We start from the raw sequence: 22,663 nt of genomic DNA, 5'->3' as shown, positions 1-22,663 counted from the left end.
GCGACTCTTCCGTATCAATGTATACGGATTGATCGAGCCGCAAAGGACGAAGCCCGTGGGGATTTTGGCAGCGCAAGAGTCTGAGCCTACAGATCCAAAACAAAGCGTTCATTAGTCGAAGAACAAACACTTCTGCAAAATATATAGCGTGCTATTGTTATTATTCTCTTCTTCTCATTCGAATACTCCGGTGGGCTACTTGTTAGCATGTCTGCCTTAGTAGTTCTGAGCTTTGAGGTTCCGATCTTGACTTTTCTGTGGTTACTCGGGCCTCCTCCCACATTGCAAATCCACGCACGTGATGTGAACAAAACGACTTGGAATTGGCCAGAGGGCGCGAGAGGTTGTCGGTCTCTACGGCCCCGCGCCCTGCAATCGGCTCTCTCTCCGAGCCGGCCGGGATCGGCTCCGGCTGACCTGTAACCCCGAAGAGAAGACGCGGCAAAGGAAATGCATGGATGGCTTTGAATTGTTTGGTCCCGGTGGCCCTTGTACATCCCATCCCGTAGACTTGGGCCCCCTGTCTCCTTATCTTAAGTCAACAGTCTCAAACTTGGGCCTTAAACTGGACAGTGATTTCAAACCCGATGGGCAAATTGGTGCCGTTGTCAAATCCGGCTTCTTTCACCTTAGACAGCCGGCCAAAATAAAACCTCTCCTCTCACGTGAACACTTTGAGACGGTAATCCACGCCTTTGTCACATCCCGGCTCGATGACCGCAATGCCCTTTACTTTGGAGTCCGCCGGTCCTCCATGAAGCGCCTTCAGCTGCTCCAGAATGCCGCCGCTCGCCTCTTGACCGGTACTCGTAAGAGGGAGCGCATAACTCCTACTCTGGCATCCCTTCACTGGCTCCCCATTCATTTTAGAGTTCTTTTCAAGATCCTCTTATTTGTTTTCAAATCTCTGAATAATCTCGCGCCACCCTCGCGCCTCTCTGAGCTCATCCGCCCCTACGCACCTGCCCGGCGCCTCAGGTCTGCGGACCAGACCTTATTAGAAGTACCAAGAACTAAACGGAGGCTCAGAGGGGATGGAGCCTTTTCCGTTGCCGGTCCCTCTCTCTGGAATGACCTCCCGCGGAACATTGGGCAAGCCTCCTCGCTGCCCATCTTCAAAACTCACTTGTATTCTTTGGCATTGGACTCGGCACGACTTAGATTTGTTCTCGGTTTTACTGTTTGTTGCTTTCTACCGCCTTTATTACCGATTTGTCTTACTGTTTATTGCGCATGTTAAATTGCTCCATGCACAGCACTTTGTATGCAGCGATGGCTGTTTGAAAGTGCTCGAGGAATACTGTTGACTTGACTTGAATACGAACGAGCAAGATGTCTTCGATTTCTGTTTTATTCTATTCTAGGTGGAATCGCGGGCTCAGATTATACTGCTTCATCTCAATCAATTTAAATATCCTGGAAATCAAAATGTATTCCTGTAGTTGCATTCCTCTTACAGGAATAAATGATCAAAGTGAAATGTGGTAAGAGTCAAATATCGCATGCAAAAATATCGATATTTTTCACGTTTGCATCTTGAATCTTTATACGTTTACATCTTGTTTACGAAATATAGCAATTAGGTAGGAAAAGTCGTTCCCTGGGCGTTGAATAAATGTGCAGAATGAGTGACTTTGACTTTTTCAGTTGAACGACAGAAATCAAACTTTTGTATCGACGTTTCATGAGGAACGGCGGCTTACGAGCTGAATTTGATTTGACGGTAAGCTTTGCTATCGTTCACGGTTCCTGTAATGAGCTCATTTATTGAACGTTTTCCCCAGCGAAGCCTTTCTGAATGCGACGAGCGCGGCCAAAAGAGCAACTCCGATTCACGCATGTTAGCGTTTGACCCAACCAAAGCATCTGACGTGCCTTTCGGTCCGCGCGTGCTCCGCACGCATACTAATTGCCGGTTGACTGCTTTGTGGCGAAAATGTGGTCCCGCGCTCAGGTTCGCGTCTGGAAAGTGCAAAATAATTCACCAACAATGAACCAGACGGAGCCAATTAGAAAACGAGCGAGTCTTTCATAGAACGCCACATTCCGCCCGTTCCGACTTAATTCAGAAGACACTTTCAACCATTTTGAAGGAAGACGGCACTGTACGAACGTCTCAAAAGTCTCTGCATTCATTATGCAAAATGGCACGGGGGCTAATATGGAAGAGCACGGCAGTTGATGTTATTAGGCTGCTGCGAAGCAACCACTGGCTGTAATTAGGGGAGCAGCAGGGGGTCCACAACACAACAGTGTGCACCTATTAGTTGGGGCTCACGGGTAAACAGAGAACCTTTGCATATTTCACTTCACGTGTCAATTAAAACACAATATCTCCGAGTTGTTCCCCCCCCCCCCGCCCCCCCTGTATTGGGGGCCAGTTAAGTTTTAAAAAAAATGCCTAGTTGTACAAAACATCACTAGCGCCCTTCGGCCACCAGAGAGTGCCCCGATCTTGCATATGTCAAAAACAGTCATCAGTTTTGGTGGCAAAGTTGAAATTCGTTCAGGACGGAAATGGGACAATTTTCACTCGATTGTCACGATAGGAACGCTGGGGTTGCTCAAGAAAGAGATGAAACATGACTAATTACTGTCGATGTACAGAAAGAGAAGCATATTATGAAGGTATACCAAAGTTTATGTTTTTTTTTTAAAGCTAACCAATGAAAAGGGGCGGCCCGGTAGTCCAGCGGTTAGCACGTCGACTTCACAGTGCAGAGGTACCGGGTTCATTTCCGGCTCCGGCCTCCCTGTGTGGAGTTTGCATGTTCTCCCCGGGCCTGCGTGGGTTTTCTCCGGGTACTCCGGTTTCCTCCCACATTCCAAAAACATGCACGGCAGGCTGATTGGACGCTCTAAATTGTCCCTAGGTGTGAACGTGAGCGCGGATGGTTGTTTGTCTCTGTGTGCCCTGCGATTGGCTGGCAACCGATTCGGGGTGTCCCCCGCCTACTGCCCGAAGACGGCTGGGATAGGCTCCGGCGCCCCCCGCGACCCTAGTGAGGATTAAGCGGTTCGGAAAATGGATGGATGGATGGATAACCAATGAAAACAAAAAGTTCGATATGCTGCAATTTTCCATAAACAATTAGGGTTGAGAAATGCATACTAATGGATATTTCCTTACATCTTCTTTTTGTTTGGAAAGATAGCGCGAAGACACCGACTGACGTAAACATCCTTGTAGCTGCCATATGATATCGTGCAGTTATCCAGATTGTCCAAGAATCCCAAATCACTGCAATGCAAATTCCAATTGACCCCCCCACCCCCCGCGTTCCTATTCGTGCTCATTTCAACGTGCATTAAAACACACACGCAGGCCCGCGGGATAATTTAAAAATGAAAAAAATGCATAAAAGACACAGAATGAATATTTTTAATAAAATGCAGTTCGGTGAGTATCCGCTAGGGGACACTGTTTTGACCAGAGAAGAAAACAACAGCGGCCTCAGTCCGTCAGTGAGACAGACCCATGGCAGCAGACGCTATCAAGGACATGTGAATACTTTATTCTTTCCACATATTATCGCACTCTCCTTAGTTTGTCATATGTAGGCAGGGATTACATTTAGATTTTATATGCACGTGTAAATGGTTTGAAACTTCCTTTCTTTATAAATCTTGTTTAATCATGAAGTACATTACTATATTTTTCAATACCAATTACTTTTGTTAAGTTTGTACAATCAGTTGCAATGCATATATGTGAATGATAAAAGTAAATTGCACATTTGTGGAAGGAAATGTAAGGTGCTTCATGAAATGTTTTGTAAAACATACGTTCATTAAATTTCAACATTTTCCAAATGTTCTTGTGCTTCTTTATACCAATACAAAGGGAAGACATATTGTTATGGTTGTCTATCGCAAAGTATGGTATCGTTTTAATGGTCCGGCCCACGCGACATCTACCGAGGCCGTATGTGGCCCACCATGTGAAATGAGTTTGACACCAGTGATGTATAGTAAGGCGTTTTTCGCCGAAAAAAACGACCATGTATAGTAAGGCGTTTTTAGTAGAATAAAACGACCATGGATAGTAAGGCGTTTTTAGCTCGAAAAAAATGACCATGTATAGTAAGGCGTTTTTCGGCTAAAAACGCCTTACTATACATGGTGTTTTTTTTCGGCGAAAAACGCCTTACTATCCATGGTCGTTTTATTCTACTAAAAACGCCTTACTATACATGGTCGTTTTTTTCGGCGAAAAATGTCTTAGTATACATGGTCGTTTTTTTCGGCGAAAAATGCTTTACTATACATGGTGGGGTTTTTATTTTTCGGCTAAAAACGCCTTACTATACATGGTCGTTTTTTTCGGCGAAAAATGCCTTACTATACATGGTGGGGGGGTTTCGGCGAAAAACGCCTTACTATACATGGTCGTTTTTTTCGGCGAAAAATGCTTTACTATACATGGTCGTTTTTTTTTTTTTTGGGCTAAAAACGCCTTACTATACATGGTCGTTTTTTTCGGCGAAAAATGCTTTACTATACATGGTGGGGTTTTTATTTTTCGGCTAAAAACGCTTTACTATACATGGTCGTTTTTTTCGGCGAAAAACGCCTTACTATACATGGTCGTTTTTTTCGGCGAAAAATGCCTTACTATACATGGTGGGGGGGTTTCGGCGAAAAACGCCTTACTATACATGGTCGTTTTTTTCGGCGAAAAATGCTTTACTATACATGGTCGTTTTTTTTTTTTTTTGGGCTAAAAACGCCTTACTATACATTGTCGTTTTTTTCGGCTAAAAACGCCTTACTATACATGGACGTTTTTTTCGGCTAAAAACGCCTTACTATACATGGTCCTTTTTTTCGGCTAAAAACGCCTTACTATACATGGACGTTTTTTTCGGCTAAAAATGCCTTACGACACATGGTCGTTTTTTTCAGGTTAAAAAGCAATGATGTGCTTGGAATTTATGCTTTTTCATTTTTATCATCAGACAGTACAAAGTGGGCTGAGCGTAACGTCCAAATTTCTGTCCGTACTTACTTACAGAACATGACTCAAAGGAGACCCTGATAAAAAACACAGACGCACACACAAAAAGAGCTTAGTGTGCGAGGTTTTGTGGAGTTTTGTTTTCTAGTGGCCGTCACTGCTCCGACTGCGGTTTGTTCTCCGAGGCGCTGAGTGGAAATGTTTTAGCTCGGCCAAAGCCAAAGCGTCTGATTCTCGCGGTCACGATCCTCTCGTTGTTTGGCCGCGTGAGTCACAGTGACACGCGCCGACGTTGCCGCCGCACGAGGCCCTCGCTTCCCGTGCGATAGCGCTGACGCTAGGCCTCACGCAGGTGGGAGTTATTGTTGATAAGCTTTCTGTGCCGAAGCGTATGTTGACTTCGGCGTGCGCCAGGAGCAGCCTTCGCACTATTTTTAGACGGCTACAGCTGCCGGAGCGCCCTCCGTTCTCCGGAGATTTATGGCCGGCGCCCGTTTAGAAGCAGCTGTCGTGTCTTAACACTTGCGCTTCCGAGTCGCGCGAGCCGAGGTAGCGGTCCGGGCGTCCGGTGCCTTTACGATGCCGCCGACCCGGCGGGAGATGCGCTAATGAGAAAGCGGGATGCCGTCGGATGACCAAAGAATAGCCGTGACTAAGCCTCCGGTCACAGAAGCGCCCGAGCCCGACACGATCGGCATTTGCGGTGAGCCGCATGGCGTGGGCACAGCGTGTCCCAGGACAGTACGGTACACTCGGCCAAGACAAGTCGTTTGACAGCAAAGTCACTCCGTGTTGCATTCATCACCTAATCTTCCCACCTACAAAAAAGGAGAGAGAGAGAGATAACTTTGACGTTATTTCTATGCGCAGCATGGTGACTGGCGATGTAAATGTGTGCCTGTGGATCTTGGTCAGGCCCCGGGGTACGCCGGCTTCATTCCACATTCCAAAAACATCACGTCGGGTTGCTCGAAGACTCGCAATAGTACGTGGGTGCGAGAGAGAGCGCTCCTTTGATTGTACCGCCCCGGACCGATCGGCGAGCGGTCCGCACGATTAAATACTAAGTCCACGTTCCAACGAAAGAAAAGGAACATCGAGCGCTTGTTCCGGGGGGCCGCCGCCTCCGAGGCGACATCGCGCGGCAGGAAAACGCCACTGCCGGCCGGCCACGTTTCATTCGGTTCGGCGATTTGGGCTCGGGCCCTCGAAACGTCGCGCTCACTGACTTTGCCGTCTCGCGTTGTCCAACGGGACCCCTCCTCAGGCAGGACGAGCCGCATGAGCACACGGTGACGATCGGCCCCGTCTACGACGGCGGCTCGCTATCTATTTATCGATGCGCCTTCCATCGATTCGGCCACGGATTTGCCTCGCGATCCGTTATCCATCCGTCCGCCTCGGCAGGCTTAAATGATTGAGCTATTAAGTCCAAAGGTTGGGGAGACACTCACGGAACGCGCGCGTGCGCTCTTCTCGGCTCGTCAAACTTGGGTGAGTACCACGAGGGCGCGGCGCTTCCGGAATCGCAATAACACTCGGTATACCAAAGCAAATCTGTAAAGTCGGGAATCCCGAATCCGGCAGATTGGGAATCCGGCGCCAAGACTGAGTTGTTGGTTGTCATGGCAACCAACCATCGAGGGCACCGCGATCAACTTACTCGTAAGTGTACGTCATTCGTTCTATTTTGATCGAGAACGGCGCGCTCGGCTTTTTGCGGGAAGAACAAAGACCGCGCCGGCGGCCGCCGTGCATATTCATGAATTCGGCGAGAGGAGGCGGACGTAAGCGGTACGATCGCCGCCCCGCCCCGCCCCACCCCACCCAACGCTTTTTGCCAAAGCGGAGCCACGCCTTTGGACGGGAAAAGCAGCCGACCGGCGGATGCGTGAAGGCCGGTCAAGTGGCGGTTATGCCAAATCTCTTCGATTGACGGGGAACGGAATGACTAGGATTTGCCCTCGGGTGATCAGTTCCGCGTTTCATGAAAGCAGACGTGGAGATGAGTGAATCATTTGACCGCTTTCGCCGCGTCGTATCGGTCTTCTGGCTGACGGAGGGCAGAGCCGAGCCGGAGTCGTAGCACGCTTAGGCTGCCATTCTGATGAGAGTGCAAATCGGCTCAATCCTCTGACTGAGGCGCTTTATTTGTGAAAGGTTCTTCCTTCTCGCTCTTGCCTCGGGATATGAACTACAAGCTCACACGCACGAAAAAAGGGAACACCCGTAGGACGGCGTTTCAAAGCATCCCCCCCCCCGTTAGTCTGTGGATACGTGACAGCAGCCGTCTAAAAGGTGCTGACAACGCCATCCGGCAGCCAGCTCCCTCTGTGTGAACTTGGATGCGGCTCAAGGGTATCGCTCACTCGCCCGCTCGCGCGGTGGAGCGCCGAGAAGGAAACAAATTGGCCCGCCGCCTCCTACGCCGCCTTGTCTTGATTGCGTGACGACTTCCACGGCTAATATGCTACGCTGGGGAGACCTGCTCCGTGGGGGAGGGGGGGTGAGAGAGAGAGAGAGAGAAAGGCTGGGGGAAGGGTCTCCGTTTGCAAGATCAGCACAAGTGCAATGGCATTGATTCAGCTCACTGCAGAGCGTGATGTGGAACCGCGTTGCTCACGACCCGCCGTAGACGACATTTTCATCCGGTTTTCCATATCCTGCTCCATACCGTCTACTAGATATTCAGTACTCCGAACCATAGCAGAAAACGCATCACACGCTAAAGTGTGACTCGCTACGCATTGCCGAGCGGAAAGAAGGAGGTGGCAACAGCAAAGTCAACATTTCTCTCGTGTGAAGCTTTCCCACATTTGAAAGTAAAGAACAGAGCGAAACATGGTGGCGGCGCGTGTGTGGAAATTGGCGACGTGAAGAGGGGGTTGGACGAAACGCTAGCTCGTTAGCACGGAAGCTAACCGCGGACGTTAGCACGGAAGCTAAGCGCGAACAGACGCTACGCAGCCGGAACCCACCACCAGAGACCAAGCAGCCGAACGCCAGCGAGCGCGAGGCAGCCGGCAAACCCGTTTGCCGCGTTAGAAACACCCAGCAGCAAGCCCACTGGACACGTCACAAACTAGCATACAACCGGCTAGCGACGAGACCCGACAAAATGCCACCCAAACAGAAGCAAGACGCAAAGCAGGATGAGGACTTCCTGACCCTCACTCAAGTAAACGAATTACTCCGGCAACAAAAAGAGCTTTTTACGGCGCTCTTGCAACAACAACAGGAACGTTTCAAAGGATTTGTCAAGATGACAATAGACTCAACAAACTCACGACTTGACACTTTTACCAGGGAAGTCCAAGAAATAATAAGAAATAAAAGCATCAACTTTACCCAAAAAGAGGTAGACGACATTCAAAAAAATCGAATCTGTCAAACTGGCCAACTGGCCATACTTCCATCCGACGCGTTTCTCGGAAGGTTTCCCAGACGTGTGCGGCACATCAGCAAGGTCGTATTTGGGGCTTTGGAATCAAATTGAAGGCGAAGCGGCCGGGCGGGCTCAAACTCCAACGCGAATCGCCGAAGCGGCACGCGGTCTCGACGCTCGTTTGATTTGCGAGAGCACGTGGGAAATAAGACCGCGGCGTGGCCGCACTTCCGCATGTCCAATTTGAAGCCGCTTTCCGCACGGAGCGACATGCGGCTCGAGCGGCCGCCGAGACGTACGCGCAGTCTGTTGTCAGCGCATCTTTCCGTCGCCAAATGTATCCGCCGGGGCACGTTTCTTTCTCAGGCTTTCAGGCATTTCCCCTCCGCGCGTTGTCATTTTGCTGAGCCGCACACTTTTTTGCTCTTTTCAGGACCGGGACTATTTTCTTATCGGATCGGTTGGACTTATTTGCCGCAAGTGTGGCAAAAACTGCGAGTTGAGGAGGGGCCGCCAGTTAGCGCAGGCGACGCTACCGGTGGGGCGGGACCCCCTTTTTTAATCCCGAGTCAGCGAGGGCAACGTGTCGAGCGTTTCTTCGGACGAGCGGCTCCGTAGGGTTCTATTCCAAGCGTTCATCTTAAATGAGAGCCGCGCGCGTTGATATTCCGTCGGCCTCTTTGCCCTCGTGCAACAAACAGTCCGACAAAGACGCTAGAAAGCACCAAACAGTAAAAGCAAGAACAAATCCAAGTCGTGCCGAGTCCAACGCCAAAGAATACAAGCGAGTTTTGAGGAGGCTTTTGAAGATATTTCACGTGGCTTCTCGGGAAAGCGAGGAATCCCGATCGGAATCAGGGGAGCGGCCCTGAAACTTTCAGCCGAGACCCGTCCGAGCGAAAGACCGAAACGCTTGACGACCCCAAACAAGAAGACCATTTGCTCGCCGAGGCCCCGCCGCCCGAGAAACGATCATCCGTCCCGACCCGGACCGAGAGGATCGCGCGTGCGCCGCGGCTCGCGGCGATCCGCGACGGCCGGGCAGATGCGCCGATAAGCGGTCGGCCGCCAAAGTGTGGGACCGCGAGTCTCCCGCCGCTCCCGTGGGAAGTCTCGTCACGCCGCCCTCCCAAAGCCGAGACGGGCAAACGAGAACCGGTTTACGCCTGCGAGCGTCGCCCCCATCTGCGGGGCCTGCGTTTCTCACGATCCCGTCTCAGCCCGCTGCCGACACAGATGGAGCGGGCAGATTAGCGGCGCGGGCGCGCGCACGTCCGAGCCCGCTCTGGAAACGCCACCACTCCAGGCGCAACTGACACAATCTCGGCTGCAGCCGCCGTAGCGCCGCCGTTCAACGGCCCGTCCGCAGCCGACGGCACGCGCGGTCGCCGCGCTCCTCGGCGAGGGCTCGCATTTTGACCACGGGGCACCGTAGGAATTGAATGAACGCATGTTTCCAGGAAGAAATAGAAGACGGTGGAGCAAACGATAAAGACCCCATTCCGCGCTTTGGCGTCACCGATCAAGCGTGCAAAATTTTACAAGTGGCATGAAGTCGTATGGATGCGGACAAAAGAAAAGAGAAAAAAAAAGGGTCCACACGCGAGTCAAGGCTGCTCCTCCTGGGATTTAAATTGAGCCCCACGCGCCCTGACCGCTGTCACTCGCACACTCGCGCTGGCCTTTTGACCTCACGTTCCCAGAAGAGACTTGAAGCTTTTGGCCCGGCCCGGCCAAATTGCGTCAAGCCGGCACTTTTGGGGCCTTTGATATTATTCGACTGAGCGTGCGTCAAATTTTTTTTTTCGAATTCATCAAACTAAAAGCATCTCGGCTTTCGAAACAGGACAGAGATTTGAGTGTATTTGTCCCCCCCCCCCCCCCCCCGGGGGCATCCTTCATTTCTCTGCAAGAAGCAAAAAGGAGCACATATGTAGCGTCTCTCTGAAGCCGCATGATCCAAAGGAGGATGCCCTTGAACGCCATTTGAGTTCTTCCCGCCGCGGTCTTCTCTCCGTCGTCTGACGTGCGAAAAGTGACGGGAAAGCGACAGATGGGCGGGTCTCGCCAACCGCCGAGACGATTAACCGTGCGCGGGCCGGGCCTCCGAGCCTGTTGGGTTTTGAGTCAAAGGCCGCCAACGCACGCACGCGTTGGCGCTCGGAGGCCGCGTGGCCGGTCGGCCCGACTTTGTCCTCCGCGACACGCGGCTGCCCCACTCGCACTCGGGCGACTGTCCGAAATGACTCTTGTGCTACTTTCCCGTCGTGCGATAAGGCCCCTGACCTCGGCCTGCTTTGCTTGTTGTTTTTTCTTTTCAAGAGACAACGCTTCATTGTCTTTTGTCGGTTTCACTTCAATGAGGAGGGACAAATAGAGTCACTTTGAGCTCAGTCCCGTTCGCCGCATCCTTCGCAAATCGACGGGTACTTTGCTCTTCGTGCCTGGAAAGCGGACCATTGATCAGAAGCCCGCTCGATATCGCAATCCGACCCTCGCCCCCTCCGGCGGGACGTCCTTCGTCATCAATCGGATACGTGCTCTGACAAACACTCGAGGACAGCGAGCTGCGGAGGGAACTCTCCAAAACATGGCCGCCAATCATTCCCGGGGCACAAACGCATCTCCATTCAAATAGGGAGAGAGCTCCGCGCCAACTTTCTCCGGCTTTCTTTTCCATCGGCCCAAAACCAGCGTGCCCCCCCCCCCCCTCCGAGCGTAGATGACGCAGTCGCGCCGAGTCGCCGACGCGTAAGATGGAACCAAAGTGCGTGATTTAACATTCTAGTCGGACCCTTTAGTGCGCTGCGCCATTTAAAAATGAGCGGGAAAATGAGAAGCAGTCCGCAGAGAAGGAAATGACCACGACACGAGTGCTATTTGCGTGTGTGTGTGCGTGTGTGTGTGCGTGTGTGTAACTTTTTCAGTCTCCCTTTTTATTTTAATTTTTATTTAACAGGATCAATATACAAGACATTGCCTTTTAAAATTTGGATAATGATATGCATGTAAAACATCTAGCTTCAGTGTATTTGCAATTTTTGTCCCTGGCAGGCTGGTACCATATCATCCCCTGGCTTGAATATTCTCAACAGATGGACACGGCGTATTGTTACGCTTGCAGACATTTTAGCCCTCCTAACAATAATAATAATAATAATAATACATTTTATTTATAAGCGCCTTTCAAGACACCCAAGTCTGAAGAAATAAAAAGTCAAATAAGATTTTGAATCTGTCTTTTTAGCCCTGGGTTGAATGTGCCCCCCCATCAAAACCCCTGGCCCCAGCCCGGCCCCCTCAGTGAAATTGATCCAGAACCCCCAGTGCGCGCAGAAGCCGACTTTTAATCAGCCGAGCTTTGCTCGACTCAAACTAAGAGACGATTATCAGGCGGGGCGGGGCGTCGGTGACGGCGTTAACCTCCGTGACTGCGCACTCATGGATGGCTGTCATTAATGTGGGCACAAACAGGAGGGCGCCCGCCAGCTGCGTGACCCCCATAAAACGGGACGGGAAATCCTAACAGGGAAAGAAAGGGAAAGAGCTTGGCTTTCTTGGATAATCCCCCCCCAATGCCTGGCCTCACTTATCCTTTAAAGTGGCAGTGCCACACTCATGAAGCAGAAAGATCCCAAATAGCAACGTCATTCAGCGGTGCGCTCTCCATTGTTGTTCTGTCACGACGGGGAGGAAGCTCCCCGCTTCCGAGTTGGCCCTTTGCTCTCCGATCAAAGTGCAGCGTCTGTCACGCGACGGGACTTTGTCAAAGCGGCGGCCCGCGGAACGTGCCCGCTTGTTTATCTTAAACCGCGCCCGGAAGCCTCACCGGGAAGCCGCCGACGAGATAAGCCCGCCGGCTTTATTGTCGTTGAGGAGCTACACATTAAACCGCTCGCTGAGCGTGTCACGTGATGACACGAGTCATCGCCGCTATGACGCTGGTATCTACCGAGGAAAATTGCTCAGGATATGGACTTTGCCTTGCAAAGAATCCACCCAAGCACTCTATACGAAGAAAGAATATCCACCGCGTCAAGAAACGAATCCTTTGCCCCAGCCTAATTAGGGCAACTGCTCACGCACCCTTTTGACATTTGTGTGCGTGCGACGTCGAAGGTGACGCGTGTGATCGCGGCGTGATTCACGGGTGTCACAACCGCCCGCAAACGACTGGACATCCTGAGCGGAAACCGCAGCCATCCGAGCTGCGTTTTCCTGCGACGCGCCGGCCGCGCACTCTCACAAAGAGTCACTTGACCGGCTCCTCGGATGGGAAGTGAAAGAGGAAGCCCCTCGTCCGTCCAAATCTCTCCTCCGCGCCTCACGTGACGCCGCGCTGGCGGACGACCGGCGCTCTCGCAAAAGAAAAGCTCTCCCGCTTCTCGGGGTCAAAAGCGAGCCGTCGCCATTGGGAGCGAACGGTCGGCTCCTCCGTCGGCGCCGTTCGTTTCGAGGTAGCGAACGTCGACGCGGCGCGGGCTTCTGGGAAAACGCACAATCCCCAAATGCATTCAGGCAACCCGAGCGCGGGGAGTCGCGTTGGACTCTCCGATGCGGTTGCGGCCGGAGGCCCGCGGCGGTGCTCATCGGTGTCCGCGCTCTGCTCTCACAGCGGCCACGCAACGGCAAGGAGCGTATCGCTCACGTTGATTCCTAAGGAGCTCTGCGGTGGGGACGTTGAGAGAATTCAAGACGCCACGATGCTTCTTCCTCTTTAAGCCGCTTCCTCATCGGCTTCTTTTTTTTTTTTCTCCGCAATCATTCCCTTTCTCCGTCCTGATGCCACAGCCGCGGCGCAGACACCTTCCCCTCCTGCTGACTCAGTGGCCCGCCTCGGGCGCTCGGGGTCTTTGTGGAAAAGGGGGCCGGGCCCGTGTGACATTGGAGGCCAAAGAGCTGGCTCATCGTTTCTGCAACGGCATTGTCACGCGGCGCCGCATAAAGGCGCTCTCCCCGCCAACGCCGGCGGGCCGCCGATGCTTTTACAAATCCCGCCGCCTCCATTGAAAGTGCGCGAGCCACTTCCTGGGGGGAAAAAAAAGAACGCATTTGAGCGCGCCAAGGTCATCAAGGCAAACACTGCGAGCGCTCCCGACTTATGTCACGTCTCGTCCACGCGACATCCCAAAAACATTCCGACTGACTCGCCGTCGATTGAAAGATTGCGATGACGTCATGATTCAAACGTCCCTTTTCTTCCCACATTTGACGGGTGCGATTCGACACGTCCGAGGGCGGCTCGGAACACGGACTCGGTGCCAAACCGGGTACCTCCGCACCAGCTGAAAAAAAGAACAACGGCACCGTCGCGAACGCCGGATTATTTTCTGTCGGGCGTCGGCCGGCCTTCTCGATCGCGCCGTTGAGTCGTGAGCGTGTTTTCCGCCATATGATCCGTTCCTTCGTTCCAGAGCGGCAGGAAGGGGCCTCCGGGGCCGAAGCCTGTTTTCAAAGGGAAAAAGGGCTTTGGCACCTGGGGGAGGAAGGGGCAGCAGAGAAGCGTCAGGGGGTCAAAGGTGAGAGAAAACCGCCGTCCCGTCAGAAAAGATTCCGACGCGGCCCTTCAAGCGAGCCGGCCGCTTAGTCCCCGAAGGCTGGCGCAAGACGGGGCCGTCGAGTCGTCTTTTTTGACGGCCGAAGGCTCAACGACGGACGGCCGAGTAGAAAGTCGCCCGTCGTCACGTTGGCGGCCGCCGGGTCGTCCAAATAGTTGCGCGCTCCGGAGCCGGGAAGGAAACGCGCCGACGGATGACAAAGTGGCAAACGGCGGCGAGGGGAAGCAAACGCTCCTCCCGAAGCGTCGGCGGGAGCGCGGGCGGCCGTTCCTCGCTTCCTCCTGAAGCGGAATGCCATTTGTTTGTCCGAGGATTTCCACTGCGTTTTATCTGCGCCCCGCAGCCCCCGCCAGCCCGCCTCGCCTCGCCTCCTGCGCTTTCGCATGTCGGCGGCCCACAGGAAGCGACGCTCCTCGAAGGCTAAAGGTCATGCGGGGAGAGAAAGCACTTGTCCCTTTATTTGGGAAGGGGGGGGGGGTATTTTTGACAGCATTCGAAAAGGAAGAAACCTTTCCACTCATTTGCTTGGACCAACACAACATAGCAGCAACTGGACATGAGTCGACGTGACGTCGTTCTGAATCGTTTTGTTCAGCCTTTTTTTCGGCTAACAAATGACCGAGCCAAAAGGCAAATTTCCCTCCTCTTACGCCGGATGCATCTTGCGCGCATTTCAAGTTGACCAGGCGTGTTGGTGAATGACCGAGGCCATTTGAAAACGATACGGCAAAGACAAGTTTGCAAGTGACGGGTTTTTGTGGCAGCAAAAAAAAAAAAAAAAAAAGATACTCAAAGAGATGAAACGCGGTAGAAAAATTGACCATAATTTTATTGATCCAGAGCATATGAAAGGACACGAAAGCATTTTGCATAATTGCATAAAAAAAGACAAGCAAGTCAAGAAGACATCCGTCCAGCAGAATTAGCGCCGCCTCATTGGCTTCGAAGAGGAATCGGCGATGCGCTAAGAAAGGAAACAAGTCCGAGCAAGAGCAAAATCAGGAAAAGTGTCCAGGGAATAGAATCAAACCGCGGGGGTGATTTCAAGTGTGCGATTTCCAGCCCCCCACCCTAAATGCGGCCACGTCTCGATGCGAGGAGCTGCTCACACATGTCCCGCACGCACGCTCGCTCGGGCTCGTCGAGGAGTTGATGGCTTCGGAGCGATTTGTTCGAAAGGCAAGTTTCACATGAAATACTCGGGCGAGGAAGGGCTGTCGCTGGTGGAGCCGCTTTCGCGGTAGCCGCCGGCGCCGGCCAGTTTCTCGCATTTGACTTTGTAGGCGTCGCGCTCCCGGACCAGCCTGCTCAGTTGGTGCTGGAGCTGCTCGACCTGCGACGCCAGGCTGGTCTTCTCGTGCTCCAGGAGGTGTTTCTGCTGGACGCGCTTGTAGCGGCACGACTGCGCGTAGCCTCGGTTTTTCAGGGTCCGCCGCTTCTGCTTCAGGCGCGCCACTTCGTCCTTGCCGAGCCCCCGCAGCAGCCGGTTCAGCTCCCTGACCGACATGGACACCAGCTGCTCGTCTGAGAAGTGGCATTCGGCGCCGGTTCGCCGGTGCGGGGGCTGCGCGACGCCGACTTCCCCGGGCGACGGCGGGGAGGCGCCGCCCGCGTCCTCCTTGAAGAAGGGGTCCGGGCAGTGGCCGCCCTGGAGCATTTCGGGGGGCGCCGAGACGAGCTGCGAGTAGTGGTGGCCGGTGTCGCCGAACCGGTGGTAGCCGTCGTACTCAAGCGGGAAGGGGGGCGGCTGCTGCTGCTGCTGCTGCTGGTGGTGGTGGTGAGCGTGAGGCGCGGGCGGGTGTCCCCGCTGCGTCGCGGCCCCGAGCAGGGCCTCCACCGCGTCCTCGGGGCTCAGCCCGAACGCTTGCGGGTACATCTGAGGCGGCGGGTAAGCCCCGTTGTCGGGGATCCAAAAGGGGTCGTCGCCGGGAGCCAGGTTGGGCGACGAGGGCGCGGAGTTGCCGGGCGTGCTCCCCGGGGTGGAGCACACCGAGTCCGCTCTGTGGAGCTGCTTGCACGGGCCGCTCAGGGAGCGCTCCATCGCCTGCATCGCCTCCCTTTTCACGCCCAACTTGCTCAAGTCCGAGTCGCCGACGAAATTGACGGGGGGCTGCTTCTGCGGTTCCAAAAGCGAGTGCGCCTCGCTGCTCATCTCCGCCTTTCAGTCGCTCTCTCGGGAAAATGTTCGCCCGCTCCCCGCAAAGCCTTCATCCAAACGCGACCGCAGCACCGTCCCGCCGGTCGACAAGTGAGCGAGGCCCGAGGACTTGGCCGACTCGTCGAGCTGTGCGAAGTGCGAAAGGGGAGGTGGGCACGGTTCGCTCATAAAGCCGCAAGCCATTCGTGTCACCGCCCCCCCCCACCCCCCCGGACGACACCTCCGCGCCGCTCACCAATCACAAGGCGCGGGAGGACATTTGCATGAAAAGGCGAGAGAGAGTTACTCGTGACCATCACTCGACCGACGCGCGTCACGCACGCGGCCGTCCGCATCGCCCTTGCGGCTTGTCAGACTTCCGTCAACTTTTGGATTCGTAAAACATGCAATTGAATAACAAGATCCAAAGGAGCGACTGCAAGAGACAACTTTTCAATCCACGCGTCAGCGGTGTGTGATGTTCTGAGTAGAATAAGATGAAGAACTTCATTTCATTCATTTCGTTTACTTTCAAAACTTAGCTTGTAGCAGACGCGTGCACATTTTCAGCATGACGTCTCCGATCCACTGGTGAAAGGACACTTTGATCCTCTCCTCTTTCATCTAGAACTGCTTCAGACAACAAAATGTATGCAGAGAAGTGGTGAAGATTGCACGACTGTCTGTGTCCTATGTGTTGTGTTGTGTTATTTTGACTTCAAAATGGCGCCGCGTGAGTGGCCGCCTTTCCAACAGCTCCTATATTTTGTTGTTCTACTTCTTCCTTTCATAACTTTGCTGCTGTGAATCGGGAATTTCTCCATTGCGAGACTAATAAAGGTTTTCTTATCTTATCTTACCCAGAATGCCGCGGGAGTTAGGAGCGGAGAGTGCAAGTTTGAAGTAAAGAGTCCTCGAGTTCTATCCAACGCGCCTCGTCTCCTTTATTATATTTGACGAGAGACAACACGGCGCAAACATTTCGCACACGCACAGGACACGAAAGGTTCCCGGAAGAGAGCTCACCTGACACCAGCGGGTGGCGTTCGTCCGAGGCTAGCCAATGCTGACATCTGCCGCTCATTTGTTGGAGCGCGGGCGAATCATCCATCCGGCCCTCCATTTTCCGATCCGCTTTCTGCTCGCAATGGGGCGCGGGGGCATGCCGGAGCCGATCCAGTAGGCGGGGGACACCCCGAACCGCTTGCCAGCCAATCGCAAATCGGTTGGACGAACAAACATCCGCGCTCGCACTCACGCCTGGGGACAACTTTTCCTACAAGGGATTTTTCACTCAAGTACCACTTCACTCCAGGACCGCATTCTCAGATCAACTTTTGCACAGTATTCCTTTCAATTGTTTGAAGGGGTCTCCCTGTTGCAACACACCTGATTCAAATGATCAGCAAGCTCTGCGCAAGCCTGATATTGAACCTGTTCATTTGAATCAGGTGCGTTGCAACAGGGACACTTGGAAAACATGCGGGACGGCGGCCCTCCGGGACCCGACTTTGACACCTATGCATTACAATGCGCGCACACACACAAAAGAATATTACAGATTTCCATGAAAGTTTGTTGGGGGATATGCATATCCCAAGGACAACGTTTTCATGAGGGTCTGGATAAAGGTGGAAGTCAAGGAAAATGGCTTGTTCAACAATTTATTTCTAGTGTCATAAAAAATGAGTTGGGTCACCAAAAAATAAAATAAATGCACGCAAAGTGTTAAAAAAATTTTTTTTTAATAAAGAATCATAAACAGGACGCACATGATTGAGCAAGGCCCATGAAATTAAGCGGTAGGCCAAATCTAACCCCAGGGCCTTGATTTTGACTCTGGTCATTTACGAAATTTAACTACGTTTGATAAATGCGCAATAACTTGGACAAAAGTGATCAACTAAAACTAGGGTCATTTGAAGTGCTGTGTTGACCTACTTTGGACCACTGTGTGCAAGTGAATCAGAACATGTTGTTTGCACGGGAGGCAGACATACCGAATCTTGCTTGAAGCGAGCATTGCTGAAGTTGCCACACAGGATGATAAGACAGAGCTATTTCAACCTGAAAATAAAATCATTTCGAATTAAGAAGTGAAATTCAACACTGGCTGTGGAGACAACTGCCTCTTACGACTTCCGCCCCCCCCCCCTCCAATCGCCATTTTGGATTTGGAGTAGCTTTACTTTGGCGTGTTACCTTCCTCGGGCACGCTAGCGGCTTTCACTTGTCGTCTCATGGGTGGCGCTGGTATAACCGTTGCGGACGACGTCAATTTGCATAAGTCTGCATGACTTTGCGTCCCTTTTGTCATCGCGTCCACCCTTCTTCCGTCGGCCCTCTGCGGAAATCCGAGCGGCGGCGATAGCTGCGAGCTACCTAGCTTGTGCGCTAGCCGCCGAACAGAGCATCGGCGCCGGCTTCTTGAACAGAGGAAGTAGCCGCGGGCCCGCCACCTTTGTCTTTCGTCGCTCATAGACGGCGCTTTTATCGGACGACCTGGCTCGTCACCCGGTGAGTACGATGCACCCGGAACGAAGCAAAAGCAATACCCCTCACGTCCACGGGGACGCCGTAACGCTCCAAGAGGGCTAACCGAAGCGAGGGGAGCTAACACAACAGCTAACGTTAGCATCGCCATCATCGTCGGTGCACAAAGTCGACAAAATGAAACTTCCTGGCGCTCACTATCAACAATAGGTCCGGCCGAAGGTGGCCACCGGGTAGGCCGCGTGCTCCAGAGCGCGCCCACACCGGTTCTCTCCCGGTCCTTTGAAACAAACGCCTTTTGGGCCTCGGCGACAATGCCGCGGATAGCTTTTGATCAAATACCGGATGTGTTATTCGCCGAGATGTACGTAGAAGATCGTGCGAGTTCAACCATGTGGACCGTGTCAATGTGTTCCTTAGGAGAGATGTATCAAATCCCCGTGAACGACTTGACAAAACTGAGGAAAGCCAGGAAAAAAGTCAAGATCGCACTTAAAGATATTGGACTGGAGTACTGCAAGGAGGCGGCAAACGTGAGTGCGCATTCGTTGTATTTCTCCCGCGAGTGCTTTCAATATGACGGACTTGTTGTTTTCCTTTTTTCTGTGCAGGAGTTTAAGGATTTTAATCCCGGCGAGAATGTTTTCAACGAGACGGCGTACACCGATATATGTGTCTGGCATCCGTCGTTCTCCAAAACGCAGGTAACGCTCTCTTTTTTTCCCTCGTTGAACATTCCGCGCCGCTCCTGTTGAAATCCTCACACCGTGCGGCGATTCTCCTTTTTCCGTCTAGAACTATCGGTCAAGGCCTTACTGCTGCAGAGAATGTCGGTTTTCATCCGCGACCTACGCGGGTTACAAGAATCACTTCCGCCACGCGCACAAGAGATTGATTCAGGATAAAGTTCTTCTCAACTGTTCTCACTGCACGTTTGTCGCCAACAAGAGAACCTTGGAGATCCACGTTCGGGTGTTTCACAAGGACAAATTGGACCAGCAGATATCCAGGATCAATGCGGTCAAACAGAGACAAGCGGCCGCCAACAAGTCTGGCCTGGGCGCGACGAGGTCGTTGTACTTTTGCAAAAAGTGCACCTACCGAGACAGTCTCTACAATTCGGTGAGAAAGCACATCTACCGGGAGCACTTTAAGCACGTGGCGGCGCCGTACCTGCGCATGGTTCCCAAATCGTCGCTTCCGAACGGCGGCGCGTCTTTCAACGGCGACAACGTCCTGTGTAAACGCTGCAAGTTCACCACGAAGACCTACGAGTCGCTGGTGCAGCACGTCATCGAATACCACGAGCGCGCGGGCGCGCAGGTCACCGCCATGATCGGACACGCCAACGTCACGGTTTCCAATTTGCCCAGCATGTCGCAGAAGTCGTCCATGATTCTCAACGGGGGGTCCTCCCCGGCGGTTCGCGCCAAAGCGCAGCCGGTCATCGGCTACTTGAAGCCCTCGGCCCCCGCGTTCAAAAGCCGGCCTCCGGGGGCGGGCGGGCGGCTCGGCGGCGCCGCGGGCGCGGCGGCGGCGGCGGACGTCAACACTTCCCAGACGCAGAAGTGGAAGATATGCACCGTGTGCAACGAGCTGTTTCCCGAGACCCTCTACAGCGCTCACTTTGAAAGCGCGCACAAGGCGAGGATCGTGTGGGCCATGGCCAAGTACATCATGAAAATCCACAACTTCACCAGCAAGTGTTTGCTTTGCAACCGCTACCTGCCCAGCGACACTCTGCTCAACCACCTGCTGGTGCACGGCATCACTTGTCCGCAGTGCCACTCGGCTTTCCACAGCGTGGAGAAGCTCCTCGAGCACGAGCGCCTGGCCCACCTCAACGCTTTCGTGGGGCCGCCCGGATCGGCGCAGCTCACCTTCGATCTCGCCATCAAACAAAACGTCCAGCTTCACGTTCTCACCTTCAACATGAACGAGTCGGAGGGCAAAGACAAGACCGTCGCCCGCCTCGGCAAAGCGCCGCCTTCCCTCGCGCTTTCCGACGGGCGGGCGCCGGAAAGCGCGCCGTCGCCGCCCGGGGACGCGGCCGACGGCGGCAAGACGACGTGTCCGCTCTGTTGCGCGGCCGTGAAAGAGGCGGCGCCCAACGCTTTGGCCCTTCACCTGAGGCAGCGACATCAGGTGCTGCGGACGATGCACCCCGTCGAAAAGAAGATGACCTACAAGTGCATCCATTGCCTGGGCGTGTACACCAGCAACATGGTGGCTTCCACCATCACGCTGCATCTGGTCCAGTGCAGAGCGGTGGGAAGGAAGCAAGCCGCTCTCGGCGCCAAGTCGCCCTTGACCCCGAACTCGTCCGGCGCGCCCCCGCTCAAGAGAGCGCTGCCGGCGCGCATGGCCGCTTACGCCAAGAAGATCAAACTGAGTGCCGAGGCCACGTTTCCTTCCGCCGCGCTCGGGAAGACCGGCGGCGGGGACCTCGTCGCCGATCCCAAAAACAACCAGCGCAAGACGTTTGAAGCGCGTCAAAAGTTCCTGCGGTCTTACTTCAATCGGCGGCCGTACCTTTCGCCCGCCGAAGAGAAGAAACTGTCGGCCAGCCTCTGGATATGGAAGTCTCACATCTGCAAGCACTTTGCAACCATGCAGAAAGAATGCAAAAGCCGATGCGAGAGGTCAAACGCGTCCGTGCTGCTCGGATTTGACATGCAGGCCCTCGACAAAGTCCGACACGACATTGACTTTCAGAGCGCGCGCGTCGAAATCGCTTCGGCGGGGAGGCCCGGCCGACTCAAGTCCGGGATTCCGAACGTGGCCCGAAGCTCTCGTCGCGCGTCCTCCGCGGCGAAGAACGCGTGCGCCGAGCCCATTCTGATCGACTCGGACAGCGAGCCGGAAATCCAGCAGACGCCCCTCGCCAAGAGAAACGGCGACTGGGACCCGCGCCGGAGCGAAGCCCCGCGGCCGGACGACTCGCCGCAGGCGCGGCAAGCGCGCGAGCCGACGCAAACGTCGGAGAAGTCGCGAGCTGACCGGACGCCGACGGGAGACGAACGGCAAGGTGACTCGACGGACGCGGCGGAGCGACCGCCGCTCAAGTCGACGGAGGCGGAAGAGGAGCCGTCGGCCCGCCGGGCGGACGCAGGAGACGAGGGGGCGGCCAACGCGCGAGAGTCTTTGAGCGCCGCTAAAAGATGTTTGCCAGATGAAAATACAAAGCCGTGATACTTTGTGCCTTGTTCATGTCGTCCGAGAGATCTTTCCGTTGTTGCCCGATGAAATGCGCGTCGCTCCAAATGTGGTCATTGCTCTTCTTATATTTAATAATAAATCATTCTTTTCTGTTTTTTTTTTTTTCCAATGGAGATTCCCGCTTTTAGTTGGACAACAATGCAAAGAAACCTTGTTCCAGGGTTTCATTGTACTGGATCTACTTTATGTTCTTTATACCCCCCCACCTTAGAACCTGTCCGCCGATAAACTAGACGTGGTTTCTCAGAGCTATATATATTTTTGATCGACGGTATTAAACCTGTATTGGATTGCCAATATTCATTTGGAAAATGTATAGTAATTGCTTATGTTACACATTTTCAATAAAACATTTATAAATAAAGGAAAGCGGAGTCTGTGGAATTTTCATTGAGTCCTAAAAATATACAGGATCTACATCTAAACCTCTTCACTTTGGAGACGATGTAAACGTGGGTGGCACACTCAAAAGTAAAAAGTCAACGTGCCCGCAGTCAGTCACTTCCTGAAGTGACTTGAAATGGGAGATGCGGAGAACAACATCGATTACTCGAATCAAATCCCTATTAATACGGCAACAGATGGTTCAGTTTGACCACCGTGACTCTATCGTTTTCCTTTTGACTTCCCTGAACGTAATTGTGGACAACATCTCGTCAAAATTGCAGGGCGACGCGGTCGTGCCTCGGAAGTAGGTCACGTTCAAGGGCGGCACTTCCGGTTAGTGGCCGCTCGTCAAATTGCATCAAAGCGTCAACTCGTTCAAATCGCGGAAGGTTAGGACAGAAAAAGCGAAGGCTGATACAATTGATCAGCGTGAACATTCAATAGCTTGTCTAGACGGTGTATCCATTTAAATTGGAGCTTGAACATGATTAGAAAATCGTTGTATTCTGTTTTCATTGAAGTTTAAC

General features: G+C 53.3%; 2 protein-coding genes across 6 annotated transcripts; one reads left to right on the top strand and one right to left on the bottom strand.

Moving 5' to 3' along the window:
* Positions 1-14,711: 14,711 nt before the first annotated feature.
* mafbb (v-maf avian musculoaponeurotic fibrosarcoma oncogene homolog Bb) lies at positions 14,712-18,386 on the bottom strand. Of its 4 annotated transcripts, XM_086117670.1 has the most exons (4): positions 18,240-18,386; positions 18,038-18,104; positions 17,064-17,313; positions 14,712-16,184 (listed from the first exon to the last, which is right to left on the bottom strand). In XM_086117670.1, exon 4 carries the CDS (start codon positions 16,050-16,052, stop codon positions 15,087-15,089), a length of 966 nt encoding a protein of 321 aa, XP_085973796.1. In that variant the 5' UTR covers positions 16,053-16,184; positions 17,064-17,313; positions 18,038-18,104; positions 18,240-18,386; the 3' UTR covers positions 14,712-15,086. The 4 variants fall into 4 exon arrangements, with proteins under 4 accessions (XP_085973796.1, XP_085973798.1, XP_085973797.1 ...); XM_086117672.1 differs by lacking the exons at positions 17,064-17,313; positions 18,038-18,104; positions 18,240-18,386 and adding exons at positions 16,294-16,667; positions 16,898-17,039; XM_086117671.1 differs by lacking the exons at positions 17,064-17,313; positions 18,038-18,104; positions 18,240-18,386 and adding exons at positions 16,294-16,670; positions 16,898-17,027.
* Positions 18,387-18,405: 19 nt separating this feature from the next.
* adnpa (activity-dependent neuroprotector homeobox a) lies at positions 18,406-22,118 on the top strand. 2 transcript variants are annotated; one of them, XM_086117668.1, is made up of 4 exons: positions 18,406-18,554; positions 18,951-19,063; positions 19,142-19,234; positions 19,326-22,118. In XM_086117668.1, the coding sequence occupies exons 2-4, from the start codon at positions 18,956-18,958 to the stop codon at positions 21,720-21,722; spliced, it is 2,598 nt and encodes an 865-aa protein (XP_085973794.1). In that variant the 5' UTR covers positions 18,406-18,554; positions 18,951-18,955; the 3' UTR covers positions 21,723-22,118. The 2 variants fall into 2 exon arrangements, with proteins under 2 accessions (XP_085973794.1, XP_085973793.1); XM_086117667.1 differs by lacking the exon at positions 18,406-18,554 and having other exon boundaries at positions 18,908-19,063.
* The last annotated feature ends 545 nt before the right edge of the window (positions 22,119-22,663 follow it).

This window comes from Hippocampus guttulatus, chromosome 8 (assembly GCF_054856545.1).
Source record: "Hippocampus guttulatus isolate MCC_2025c chromosome 8, RoL_Hgut_1.0, whole genome shotgun sequence".
NCBI lineage: Eukaryota > Metazoa > Chordata > Actinopteri > Syngnathiformes > Syngnathidae > Hippocampus > Hippocampus guttulatus.
Note: the sequence above shows the minus strand (reverse complement) of the source record. Positions and strands in the feature narration are given on the sequence as shown.